Source organism: Diabrotica undecimpunctata, chromosome 5 (assembly GCF_040954645.1).
Source record: "Diabrotica undecimpunctata isolate CICGRU chromosome 5, icDiaUnde3, whole genome shotgun sequence".
Classification (NCBI taxonomy): Eukaryota; Metazoa; Arthropoda; class Insecta; order Coleoptera; family Chrysomelidae; genus Diabrotica; species Diabrotica undecimpunctata.
This window is the reverse complement of record NC_092807.1, coordinates 32,502,407-32,517,308: the sequence shown is the minus strand read 5'-3', so window position 1 is coordinate 32,517,308 and position 14,902 is coordinate 32,502,407. Positions and strand designations below refer to the sequence as shown.

At 33.3% G+C, this 14,902-nt stretch overlaps 1 protein-coding gene across 3 annotated transcripts in view; it reads left to right on the top strand.

The window, feature by feature from the left end:
- The window catches only part of LOC140441254 (uncharacterized), a 63,143-nt gene that overhangs the window by 20,521 nt on the left and 27,720 nt on the right, over positions 1-14,902 (top strand). The window contains exon 3 of one of the 3 annotated variants that reach the window (XM_072531854.1): positions 10,401-11,469. In XM_072531854.1, the coding sequence (XP_072387955.1) occupies positions 10,401-11,467 (1,067 nt within the window). In that variant the 3' untranslated portion in view covers positions 11,468-11,469. Of the gene's footprint in view, positions 1-1,537; positions 4,323-10,400; positions 11,904-14,902 lie in introns of those variants that run through there. The other 2 variants (XM_072531853.1, XM_072531852.1) reach the window with 2 other exon arrangements.

The following is a 14,902-nucleotide window of genomic DNA, read 5'->3' as shown; positions in this document are numbered from 1 at the left end:
TGTGGAACTGCCATATTTTAAAAAATTTCAATATATATATATATATATATATATATATATATATATATATATATATATATATATATATATATATATATATATATAGCCAATAGTCAAATCAGTATAGTAAATTTTCAATAGTCAATATGTAAATATATCAATCTTAATCTACTTATTTTCTATCTATTAATCTGTATGTTTATTAATATATAGTATTTATTAAGCTATTCAATTTTGTTTTTAAATAAGTTTCTCAATCTGACTCTAAAGTCAATCTAAGGACTTAGAGGAGATATTTTTAAATTATTTTAATCTTTCTGTTTATCTATTCAAATCTTTGTTTATAATTTATCTTCTAATCTAGCTCTGATTCAATCTAAGGACTCAGAGGAGTCTATTTAATAAAATTTTCTTTCAAAATTTAATCTTCTTAATTCTAAGTAATGATAAAAATCGCTTACAGGATAAAGACGATGCCGATGTGTATTCCTTTGCTCCTGAAGGCTTCTAACTTCTAATTCCCTCGGGTGAACTCAGCAGACGGTTTCCCTGGGGCTGGTTCTTGGAACAGTGGACAAACACTTAAAAGTGACGAGGATCTATAAAGACTATTCCACTTCCGTACTGACTCTGCGCCAATTATGAATGTTGTTGGGAAAAATACTTTTTTAAAAACTGAACTCACAATTAATACTTTTGTAAATTTTCGTACACAATAAATTAAAATCAGACTGAAAATATTGATTTTTACATGGTGTTTTTATAATTTTGTAAATGCTGATCTTGCTGTCCAATACGTCGCAATTCAGTCCAGAATGTTCGAGCGGTAGCTCCACGTGGTAGAATTTACTGGATGGTAGCGGTCATTGTACTGTAACTAACGTTATTAGCAAGTGGACGAATTGCACATTGAATTTTCGTTGAAATTACCAATAAACATACAAAATAATGAAACACCAGATTGAAACATCGCCAAAATTAGAGCAATTAGAAGATTTTACAGGTATACAAATTAATCTTTGTGGATGAATGTACATTGGCCCACAAGAATTCATTACAGAAACTGGACAGAACTTTAAAAGAGATTCGTGACAATCAAAAACATTTTTGGTAGAACCACGATTCTATTATCAGACTGTTCATCATCTGCTAATTATTCCTTAATTAACTGCTGCGGACAAACTAAAACCATGCCTAACATCATCCAATTTGTGGCGGCATGTAAAGATGATCTAATTGACAAGTAACATGCAAGTGTTTTTGCACCAAGATCAAAGTGCAATTGTGTTTTCGAAGCAGTTGTTAGATATTCGAAATGGTAAAGTCGCATTGACACATCGACCAGATTCATTTCATTACCCAGAGAGTTCTGTTACTTAACAGACTCAAAAGATTAGCTTATTGAACTTTGGTACATTATTTAATTTTAAGTCGCGAAGTTCGGCGGGTCAGATAGTTTTAAATAAAACAAAATTGATTCTTGCATTCATCTTCCTTTCTACTCAAATATTTATATTGTAGTTGGTTTGTATTTTAGGTTATCTTCACGACGAATATAAAAAGGAGATTATGGAGTCGCTAATTCAAGATTCATCTCACAAGGGAAATTATACTAGTCTACACTCTGAAGAAAAAACATTAAATAAAAATATGAACGTTCCGACTGGACAAAGACGTTACAAGTGCGAAATTTGTTTTAAACAGTTTTCTTACAAAAGTTATATGAAAATACATTTGAGAGTGCACACTGGAGAAAAACCTTACAAGTGTGAAATTTGTTTTAAGCAATTTTCTCAGGCAAGTTATTTGAAAACTCATTTAACAGTACACTCTGGGGAAAAAGCTTACAAGTGTGAAACTTGTTTTAAGCGATTTTCTCGAGCAATTTCTATGAAAAAACATTGGGCAGTGCACACTCAAGAAAAATCTTACAAGTGTGAAATTTGTTTTAAGCTATTTTCTCAGGCATATTCTTTGACAACACATTTGAGAATCCACACTGGAGAAAAATCTTACGAGTGTGAAATTTGTTTAAAACGGTTTAGTGACGCACATACTTTGAAAAAACATTTGAGAGTACATACGGGAGAAAAAGCTTACAAGTGTGAAATTTGTTTTAAGCTATTTTCTCAGGCATATTCTTTGACAACACATTTGAGAATCCACACTGGAGAAAAATCTTACGAGTGTGAAATTTGTTTTAAGCGGTTTTCTCGGGAAGATTCTTTGAAAATACATTTGAGAGTGCACACTGGAGAAAAATCTTACAAGTGTGAAATTTGTTTTAAGCAATTTTCTCATGCATGCTCTTTGAAAGCTCATTTAACAATACATTCTGGGGAAAAATCTTACAAGTGTGAAATTTGTTTTAAGCAGTTTTCTCAGGACGGTTCTTTGAAAAAGCATTTGAGAGTGCACACTGGTGAAAAAGCTTACAAGTGTGAAATTTGTTTAAAACGATTTAGTGACGCACGTACTTTGAAAATACATTTGAGAGTGCACACTGGAGAAAAAGCTTACAAGTGTGAAATTTGTTTTAAGCAGTTTTCTCAGGACGGTTCTTTGAAAACACATTCGAGAGTGCACACTGGAGAAAAATCTTACAAGTGTGAAATTTGTTTTAAGCTGTTTTCTCGGGCATATTATTTGAAACAGCATTTGAGAATCCACACTGGAGAAAAATCTTACGAGTGTGAAATTTGTTTTAAGCGGTTTTCTCGAAAAGGTTCTTTGAAAAAACATTTGAGAGTGCACACTGGAGAAAAAACTTACAAGTGTGAAATTTGTTTTAAGCAATTTTCTCGAGCAAGTTATTTGAAATCTCATTTAACAGTACACTCTGGGGAAAAATCTTACAAGTGTGAAATTTGTTTTAAGCAATTTTCTCAGGCACGTTATTTGAAACGGCATTTGAGAGTGCACTCTGGTGAAAAATTGTAAAAGTGTGAAATTTGTTTTAAACAGTTTTCTCATTCCGGTTCTTTGAAAGCACATTTAAGAGTGTACATGGGACAACAATGTTAGGTGTGTGAAATTTTTTTTAAGCGGTTTTCTCCGGCAGGTTCTTTGAAAACTTATTTTGGAGTGCACACTGGAGAAAATCTTACAAGTGTGAAATTTGGTTTAAGCCTTTTTCTCGCAAAAATATTTTGAAAAACACATTTGAAAATGCACAATGAAGAAAAGCAAATCTGACATTTGTTTTAAGCGGTTCTCTTCTCAAGTATTTAATATGATGCTTCATATGAGATTACACACTGGAAACATTTCTTTTAAATAATTTGACGTAGCTTATAATTTGAAATAACATACAAAAACGCAAACCTTAAATTCTTTTTGGTAATTTCTTAATTCTTGCAGTTCCCAATTTACTTCATCCATGCCTTTTGCATATTCAGCAATTGCTAGGAACCTATCTAACTGATCGTAACTAGTAACATCTCACTTCCCAATTTTATTGGCATTCTAAAAGGTATCTTTTTACTTCTTTGAAAAGATTTCCCTTCGACTTCATGTCTATTTTTTTCTCTTACTACCGTCATCGGTGGTTGCGTCTCTCTACATTTTACTTATTCGCTCTAAATTTTATCATTGGCTCTACCGCTAGTAGGTATTCCTCTACACCGTGACACCACGGAAAAAAGTACGTTAAATTTATGAATTTCAATTTTGAGATACATAGAAGGAATACTCCAAACATAAGCATATTAGTAAATAACGAACCTAATGATTTAGGATGCTGCATAAATGAGACCTTGGGCTCAGAAAAAAAAGTTGAATGTAGAATAGAAGTGACCAGAAACGCATTTCTTAAATGTACCAGTTTTTCACCACCCGAGATTTGATCTAATTAAGTCATCGCCAACCTATATTAGAGACGACACCTAAAGAAGAAACAATTAGGATGTTGGTGTAGGATTAGGTAACTCAAAATTAATTTTTCTGATTGTTTGTGCCAGATGGACTTCAGAACTTTCAATATAAGAAGCGGAGTTAGATGGGAGGCTATTTTGTAATATGTAATATTAGATAATGATAGATACATGTATAAACTATTGTAATTTGATTTAGTTGAAAATAAATAATAGTTTTTCGAATTTGAATTATACAGAGAATAATAACAGTGATGTCATAGTTTAGAATATATAAAGCCCTAGGAAGGAACCTTTGTTTTTCAAAGAGTTGAAATTTTTTTTGATAAATTGACATGAATAAAAAAATAAAATGGATGTTTTGATAAAAACGAAACCAAACATTTTCTGATAAAACTCATGTTCATAACACGACAGTGAATTGTAAATAGTTTATGTTTGTGATTTGAGTTTATTGGGCAAAGTGAAAGGTAAAGGATAAAATATTAACCCTAGATTGCTACACTTATTTTCCAAACTGAATCTGCTACATGGGGTACACTGGTACCTGAAATAAAATCGACCTAATAATATTTATATGTGTATATTTAAGAACTTATGACAAAAACAATCTGAAGATAACATGTTAAGAGTTTATTTTGGATACAAAAGTATTTTATATTATTATCCACAAGTTGGGCATATTTTTTTTGGTGCTGCAAACAAATGAATTTTTTGCACATGGTACAGCTAACTCTGAATTTTCGGTATTTGCTTCTGGGTCAAAATTTACATCTACCTGTGGTAGCAACCGGTCTTGTTGGTACTTCTACTGGATTGGGATTCTTAGTACATTGTAAATAGTTTTGCAAAGTTCACGCCTGAAAGTCAAACATTCCAAACGACTTTCCATTGAAGGTTTCACTAAATCAAAGTTTTTTTAGGTAAGCTCTTCTGTTGGCAAAAATTTCCTTTTCAGGCGCATTAGAATCACGTAAAATGATCATCGAGTTGTATTCCACAATATTTCTATTTTTGTAGAATATTTGTGACATAGTTGGTCCAAGGTGTCCACTCCTACAGTAGTAGAATTGTAAAGTCTAATGATCTCTGGTAGGCCAGTGGTATTTGATTCGTCACCTTTTTCAATTATTGTTAAAGGTATTTTAACAACTTTTTTTAGTTTTTGGTGGACAATATTAGCAGATTTATTTGCCTGTCCAAAAACAATTGAGGAATTTCTTTTTTGTTTCGTCTCATGGTACCAACAATGGTAATCTTCTTGTCTAAAAGGAATTTCGCCGTGTCCATAGATGTGAACTAGTTGTCCATTGTCACATTCTTGTACAGGACTGTCACGTTGTGTAGTCAGCATCAAGTACAAAAGCTGTGTTAGCATCACAGCACATTATAAGGTTAATTCCATATTTGTCGGATTTGGAAGGTGTGTACATTTTGAATGGACGTCAGCCGTGGAAACCAAGCAACCTGTACTCTGAAGGCTCATATAGGGTTTTCATATTATTTATGGATCTTTCAAACACTTATCGCAATTCCGTTATTTATTATATATAATTATAAGTTTTTTTGTCTCTTTTGTTTGAGCTCTTGTGTCTTTATCGTCGAATTGGAGGCAGTTTACTAAAAATCGAAATCGTGCTTTTGTCAGTGTCTGCCGAAATATTGATTAGCGAAATAGTCTTGGTCAAAAATTTCTTTGGTAAATACTCCGTTCATCTTCATTGCTCCAGCATAATAAAATAACCCAAACATAACCTTACCAATATCAAACATCTCACCTAAAGTGCCGTCACGAAGGATGAAACTACATGTAGGATGTTCCTACTACTGCAGATTGGTGTAACTTTCAAACAAGGTTGGGGTACAAGCGTACCCCAGGTAGCATTCCAAGATTAATACGTGTTGTGAACATAACTGTTCTGTTGGACTAGAAACCTCAAATTATTTTAGTGATGACAACTTTAGCACGGTTCTGGTTAATATTCGTTCCTGTTAAATTTGTTAGACCAATAAAAGCAGAAAAATTCAATGCGGTGATTTAAATATTAATTACGCTGTTCCTTGTGCTACCCAATTATCCTTGGTCAATATATTCGAATGGTATGGTTTCACAATGAACGTTAATTCTCCTACAAGAATTACTAAAACATCTACCATAATTGAATATATTGTCTCAGAGTTTTCACACCTTTACAATTATTAATGAAGGACTATCTGATCTGGAAACAATATATACCAAGTTTAACACTCTTAACAAACCATCCTCGAAAACCCAACGTTTAGATAGGATTTGTTACGCTCAGAGCTTTCGTAAAATCCAAAATTTGTCCTTGACTTCTTTGTGACACTTTCCCTTAGTGGACGTGGACTATAATTTCAGTGATTTTTCAGATAGGCTTGTCATATATATATATATATATATATATATATATATATATATATATATATATTTATTGCCATACTTTTTCTTTCCCAACCAAAGAAAAATAAATAAAAATATCCATCGGAATAAAATTTTAAGATATGATTATAAACAAAAATGTATATAGTAATTTAAGATAAGATTTAGTGTAGATAAGAATAGAAATTTGTTTTCCGTTTCAAACAAAATTATCAAAAAACCTTTGTTTAGAATTGGAAGACATTTTACCTGTAAGTTAATCTTTTCATTGTTTGTATAGTCGAGTATTAAATGACCATATTCTAATCTTTTGAAATATGTATAAATGATGTATTGACAAAACCAATTTTAAAGTAAGCTATTTAGTTTTTCTCTGAAACCGAAATTAGGCTTTTCCAAAATCATGGTAAACACAATTTGAGCTTTTGATTGGACGGTCGTTTTTAAAATGGGAATTTGTGAGCCGATCAGGAGACCGGAGAAGTTAGTTATATTTTGGTCATCGAAAGGAAACAGTCGTTTGTCTCAAGATAGGGAGTGGTTCGTGAGTTTGGATACCGGCGTAACGAAAAGAAGTGAATAGTTTGCAGAAGGAGATAACAAGTAGATTAAAAGAGGTCCTTGTATCTACCGTGGGCATTTTATAAAGTATATGTGAAAGTATTCTTACGGCATCAAGTTGACAAAAGGAGGTCCTGGTGTCATAAATAAGTAGCTGAGTTTGGAGAAGTGAATCAGGTGTTTTTTGTGTAGTCTGCAGGAGGTTTGCAGAGACGTTAAGAAGGAGCCGAGGTGCCAAATAGGAGAGATCAGATCGTTGAGGAGACTGGACTTTTCTGGGTATGTTCCAACATTCAACTCAAGAAGAAAATAAGCTATAAGTGTTTGTACAATTGAATTTTATATCTGTGAAGGATCGGTTTGACTCATGGTCATTAGCATTCAAATTTAAGAACTGAGGTTTTGTTAGGCTAATCAAAAGTTTAAAGTTTTGTTGTTTCTTGTTTCAAGTAAAGAAAATTTTAAGTAAAATTGGTTTTCACGTAATATAAATGTATGTAGCTTTATAATCTTATTATTATAAAAATTTGATTTATTTTCTTGTATGCTGATTGATAAGATAACGACAGAATGTAATAATTGTTTTATTCGTTCATATAAAATAAAGAAACGTAAATCTTTGTAATATAATATATTTGTATTCTTATCTTTTCTTCTCTCTCCCGATAAAAGACAACTAGAAAATCTTTTGAATCCATCGAACACAGGTAATATAAGGATTATTTTACTTTTGATAACAAATAAGTTATAATTCTTTTTTATTGGCTCAATAAACTAAGATTAAAGTCAAAATAAACAATCATAACAATATATATATATATATATATATATCTGATTTAGAGACTGTCCGGCAACTGCAACCATTTGGTCGAATTTGTCGTTGAAATTATCAGATGTTGTCGTGTGACGGATTATCGATGTCACAGGTACACACGTTCCTACTTTTGTCTCTTTCTTGATGGTCACTGGATAGTCATTGACATTGATAAGTCTCACAGGTATTTCTTTAGCCGAAGTTACCAATTCCTTTCCAATTATGATTCCTCGGCCAACCTCGTCGTCATGGTCCCAAGGCTCCATCATAACAGGTGTCCCTTCGTCCACAATTCCCTGTAACCGCGCTACAATGATCATTTCACTTCTCGCAGGCACGACTGTATCTTCTTTAACGACTGCTTGCACAGTGTTGTCATCATGTCGATGAAGAAATACCTCTTCGTTACCAACTTTGATTACCTTATTCTTAAAATCCAATTGGAATCCATGCGTATTCATTACGTCCATTCCTAATATAACACTCTTCGATGTCAGCAACTATGACAGTATGGACGAACTTTTCTGCTCCAATTCCTAATTGTACCTGGATTTCTCCATGAATGTTGGCATTTTCACCTGAAGCGGTCCGAAGTCGCAATCTCGTTGGTAACAGTTTCTTACGGCTGTTTATAACTGTCAGGCGTATAATGGTTTGTACCTGGATTTCTCCATGAATGTTGGCATTTTCACCTGAAGCGGTCCGAAGTCGCAACCTCGTTGGTAACAGTTTCTTACGGCTGTTTATAACTGTCAGGCGTATAATGGTTCTGGTCACTCCGGTATCCACCAACAACGTATGCTTTTTACCATTTATTTCTCCATCTACATATACACTATCTTCACGACATTTCAAAGAAGTTATTAGTATGAGCGGTCTTTGGAAAAGTTTCGGGTCGAAGCTGTCCCCCTAAGGCTGACCCGTTCTAGTTTTCCTGATGGTGATTTTCTTGATTTGCGTCGTACCTAAGGTGCTTACAGGAACTTCGTACGTGTCTTATTTCGCAACAATTCCAGCATCTTGTGGTCTTCGTTTTCTTGTATGTAATACTTTTTATCATATTAACGGGCTTGTCAAGTTTATCTTCATCTCCTTCCTCTTTTACAGTCCTAACTTTACTGTACCCGCCAGAGGCCTGCGCAGCTGACTCGTATTCGAGGGCGGCAGATAAGACCAACCAGCGTCTTGTGACGGGCTAATCGCAGTGTTCTCTGCATTTCATGGTCACGAAGACCATCAATAAACGTTTGAACGGCCAACTTTTCCATCATGTCTTCGGAAGAAGTTGGATAAGCATATCGTACTAATCTGGCAATATCTACCTCATATTCTTGAAGAGCCTCATCTTTCTTTTGTCTTCGATTTTTAAGCTGCGACTGATATACATGCTCCAAATGTTCGTGACCATATCGCATATTTAACCTCTTCTTAAGTTGTTCGAAATCATCCGTCTCCTCTACGGCTATGGTCTGAAGCACATCTAAGGCATCTCCTCGAAAAGCGAGTGTCAGGTTTACAGCCTTTTCTTTTTCAGACCATCCATTCGCTCTTGCAGCTGATTCGAACTGTTTCATTTAGTTGTTCGGCCGTGTTTCCAACTTACATTTCGTCTCGTCTTCTTTTGTCTCTACTGTAATTGGATTGGATAAAATTTCGAAATCGACGAGATGATAGCAGCATGTTTGTCTTCAAATATATAAGTTTCCGGATATAAACCCTCTTCTTTTAAAGCGTTCTTTAGTCGTTGGACTAAATCAGCCTTTTTTTCCGGTAGAAGCTAATTCTCTGTCCTCGAGATGTCTTCTTAAATCCGTAACTGTGAGCTCATAAATCGTAGTCATTTTTACAATTTATTTAAAATATCCCACTTCTGACACCACTGTAGTATTTTTATTAATCTAATTTATTGTCTTTATTTATTATCAAAGGTTCTAAATTTATAACACTTACAAGTTTATTAAAGTCTTTATTACAGTATTCACTAATTTATTTCACAATATTTATTTATATTTATTTCCGGCTTATAACTTGAACTCGATATTCAAAACTAGAACTAACTACTTTGATTTATATCTATTTACATTATTTATTTTGGACTGACAACTGTTTACATAAAATGTCCCATATATACTAATCAACCTTTAGACTAGAATTCCGGCGATTCCCTTCGTGTTCACGAGAAGGTCACCCGGACTGGTTTTCATTCGACGTTCTTCTGGAAACTTCGAATCGTAGGAGACCCGTTAGTTTTTACCTGAAGTTTCTGCCGGCTGGTCTGATCTAGAAAAGACGAATGGCTTAGAAATAATATGTTTAAAGTTATGAGTCATATTTATCGTAACAGTACATTGGCCCACAAGAAGGCATTACAGAAACTGGACAGAACTTTAAAAGATATTTGCGACAATCAAAAACATTTTTGGTAGAGCCATGATTCGTATAATATTCGCCATAATTGACAAGTAACATGCAAGTGTTTTTGCACCAAGATCAAAGTACAATTGTGTTTTCGAAGCAGTTGTTAGATATTCGAAATGGTAAAGTCGCATTGACACATCGATCGGATTCATGTCATTATCCAGAGTTCTGTTAATTAACAGACTCGAAAGATTAGCTTATTGAACTTTGATACATTATTTAATTTTAAGTCGCGAAGTTCGGAGGGTCAGCTAGTTTTAAATAAAACAGTTGATTCTTGCATTCATTTTCCTTTATACTCAAATATTTATATTGTAGTTGAATTGTATTTTAGGTTATCTCCACGACGAATACAAAAAGGAAATTATGGAGTCCCTAATTGAAGATTCATCTTACAAAGGAAATTATACTAGTCTACACCCTGAAGGAAAAACATTAAATAAAAATATGAAAGTTGCGACTGGACAAAGACCTTTCAAGTGCGAAATTTGTTTTAAAGAGTTTCCTTACAAATATTATTTAAAAACTCATTTAAGAGTACACGCTGGGGAAAAATCTTACCAGTGTGAAATTTGTTTAAAGCGGTTTAGTGAAGCACGTACTTTGAAAATACATTTGAGAGTGCACACTGGAGAAAAATCTTACAAGTGTGAAATTTGTTTTAAGCAATTTTCTCAAGCATGGTATTTGAAAATACATTTGAGAGTCCACACTGGAGAAAAATCTTACGAGTGTGAAATTTGTTTTAAGCGGTTTTCTCGGGAAGATTCTTTGAAAATACATATGAGAGTGCACACTGGAGAAAAGTCTTACAAGTGTGAAATTTGTTTTAAGCAATTTTCTCAAGCATATTCTTTGAAAGCTCATTTAACAGTACATTCTGGGGAAAAATCTTACAAGTGTAAAATTTGTTTTAAGCAGTTTTCTCAGGACGGTTCTTTGAAAAGGCATTTGAGAGTGCACACTGGTGAAAAATCTTACAAGTGTGAAATTTGTTTTAAGCAATTTTCTCAAGCATATTCTTTGAAAACACATTTGAGAGTGCATACTGGAGAAAAATCTTACAAGTGTGAAATTTGTTTTAAGCAATTTTCTCAGGCAAGTTCTTTGAAAGCTCATTTAACAGTACATTCTGGGGAAAAATCTTACAAGTGTGAAATTTGTTTTAAGCAGTTTTCTCAGGACGGTTCTTTGAAAACACATTTGAGAGTGCACACTGGAGAAAAATCTTACAAGTGTGAAATTTGTTTTAAGCGATTTTCTCATTCTGGTTCGTTGAAAGCTCATTTAACAGTACATTCTGGGGAAAAACCTTACAAGTGTGAAATTTGTTTTAAGCAATTTTCTCAGGCACGTTATTTGAAACAGCATTTGAGAGTGCACACTGGTGAAAAATCTTAAAAGTGTGAAATTTGTTTTAAGCAGTTTTCTCAGGACGGTTCTTTGAAAACATATTCGAGAGTGCACACTGGAGAAAAATCTTACAAGTGTGAAATGTGGTTTAAGCTGTTCTCGCAAAATATTTTAAAAAACACATTTGAAAGTTCACGATGAAGAAAAGCAAATCTGACATTTGTTTTAAGTAGTTTTCTTCCCAAGTATTTAATATGAAGCTTCATATGAGATTACACCCTGGAAACATTTCTTTTAAATAATTTGACGTAGCTTATAATTTGAAACAACGTACAAAAAGGCAAACCCTATATTCTTTTTGCCAATTTCTTAATTCTTTCAGTTCCCAATTGCTAGGAACTTATCTAACTGATCGTAACTAGTAACACTTCACTTTTTAATTTTATTGGCATTCTAGGGATCTTTTTACTTCTTTGAAAAGATTCCTCTTACTACCGTCATCGGTAGTTTCGTCTTTCTACATTTTACTTATTCGCTCTAGATTTTACTATTAGCTCTACCGCCAGTAGGTATTCCTCTACACCGTGACACGACGGAAAAAAGTAGTTAATTGAATTTATGAATTTCTATTTTGAGATACGTAGAAGGAATACTCCAAACATAAACACATTAGTAAATAACAAACTTAATGATTTAGGTGCTGCATAAATGAGACCTTGGGCTCGGAACAAAAAGTTGAATATAGAATAGAAGTGGCCAGAAACGCATTTCTTAAATGAACCAGTTTTTCACCACCCGAGATTTGATGTAATTAAGTCATCGCCAACCTATATTAGAGACGACACCTAAAGAAGAAGAAATTGGAATATCGGTGTAGCATTAGGTAACTCAAAATTAACTTTTCTATTTTGTAATATGTAATATTAGATAATGATAGATACATGTGTAAACTATTGTAATTTGATTTAGTTGAAAATAAATAATAGTTTTTCAAATTTTAATTATACAGGGATCAGTACAGGAAAACAGTAATCCTAGGAAGGAGCCTTTGCTTTTCAAAGAGTTGAAATTTTTTTTGTTAAATTAACATAAATAAAAAAATAAAATGGATGTTTTGATAAAAACGAAACCAAACATTTTCTGATAAAACTCATGTTCATAACACGGCAGTGAATTGTAAACAGTTGATGTTTGTGATTTGAATTTATTGGGCAAAGTGAAAGGTAAAGGAATGCCGATAAAATATTAACCCTAGATTGCTACACTTATTTTCCAAACTGAATCTGCTACATGGGGTACACTGGTACCTGAAATAAAATCGACCTAATAATATTTATATGTGTATATTTAAGAACTTATGACAAAAAGAATCTTAAGATAACATGTTAAGAGTTTATTTTGTATACAAAAATATTTTATATTATTATCTACAAGTTGGGCATATTTTTTTTTGATGCTAGAAACAAATGAATTTTCGGCACATGGCACAGCTAACTCTGAATTTTCGATATTTGCTTCTGGGTCAAAATTTACATCTACCTGTGGTAGCAACCGGTCTTGTTGGTACTTCTACTGGATTGGGTATTCTTAGTACATTGTGAATAGTTTCTTAAGGTTCACGCCTCAAATCGAACATTCCAAACGACTTTCCATTGGACGTTTCAGGACAAGGAATTTCTTTTTTGTTTCGTCTCATGGTACCAACAATGGTAATCTTCTTGTATAAAAGGAAATTCGCCGTGTCTATAGATTTAAACCAGTTGTTTATTGTCAAAATCCTGTTGGTTCCTTGGTTTTATCCCAGTAATACTGGGCTACAGGAATATCACGTGGTGTGGAGTCCTTGCCTACATAAACCTCAGCGTCAAGTACAAAAGCTGTTTTAGCATCACAAGTTTAATTCCATATTTGTCGGGTTTGGAAGGTGTGTACATTTTGAATGGACGTCAGCCGTGGAAACCAACCATCGTGTACTCTGAAGGCACATATGGGGTTTTCATATTATTTATGGATCTTTTAAAAACTTCTAGGAATGCTGTAAGTTTTTCTGTCTCTCTCGTTTGAGCTCTGGTGTCTTTATAGTCGAATCGGAGGCAGTTTACTAAAAAACGAAATCGTCAGGTGTATTAGCATAGTTGTATTTTTGGTGTTCCTACTGTCAAGTCTTTGAATGTTTATTTCTTTGTTGGAATATTCGGTAAGTAGATTCAAATTTTCTTTAGTGAAACATATTTTCCATGACCTTATTTTGGTTTACAAGCTGTGTCTGTGCCAACGGCATATCATCTTTCGAATCATCCTCCGATTCGTTGGAGACCAATTGTATAGTATCTTGCGACTGAGCAGAAATTGGTATAGAGACTGAATCCGTTTGATTGTCGTCACATTTAAATATCTCTTCCTGCTCATAGTCCACCCTAAAATCTGGTATAATAATATCTAACTCGTCAGTTACGTCTTGAAAACCTTCGGAATCAGAATAAGAAAGTATATGATAAAAAAATTATTTTAAAATCCTTTATAAAAGGTATATAATTAAGACACCCTATCGGACTACATTTGGATACAAAAATCTGTTAAATGTTTTTAATTTGAATTTGTTACATTATTTGATCATATATGCTATGATGTTTAAAGTCAACTTTACACTACATGATTTATCATGTGATTTGTCATATGATTTGGTCATGGAGTGAAATTTACATGTTTACACTGTGTGATTTGTCATATGATTTTGTCATGCGGCTCGTCATAGCTTGTCACAGGAGAATAGGACGGTACCTATTCCGCATGATAAAATCATATGATTTTCGGTAATATTACCGGTAACACCAACATATTCAAATATCGCGCCCTATTCTTATGTCAATTCAGCGACATATTCTTACCGAGAGACAACATCCTTTATTTATTTATTTTTTGTTTGTTGCATTGATATTGAGCCTATTGTCTAATCTGTGCTATTGTGTCGTATTTTTCTTTTATTCTTTATTTAGTTTATTTTATTGTTAGTTTAGTGTTTTATAGTCATCTTAGTCATAATTTTAGTTTAGTTTCTTTATTAATTATTTTTAATGTGGCATAATATAAACACTAAATTTGATATGCCCCGTCCACTATTTCTTCGTAAGAGCCACCTCCGAGCTCAAAGGTGTCTGATCTTTTTCTTCTTACTATTAGCTGTACACAGTTGTTGTCGGCGTATTATTAATAAAAGTCGGGAAGCCAATGCAAGCACAGATTTATTTTCCTGTGTCTTATATCTCTATGACCATAAATAAAAAGAAAAATCAATAAAACCACATTGTCACTCATATCATAACTTATCATTCAGATATTGTCATATGATAAAATCATGTAGTGTAAAGTCGACTTAAGTTACAATTGGAATTGATAACATGGCAACGTAAGACTCCACTTAAACTTAAAAATCATAGCATAAAAGATCAAATCTTCTTCTTTCTTCTTAAAGTGCCTATCCGT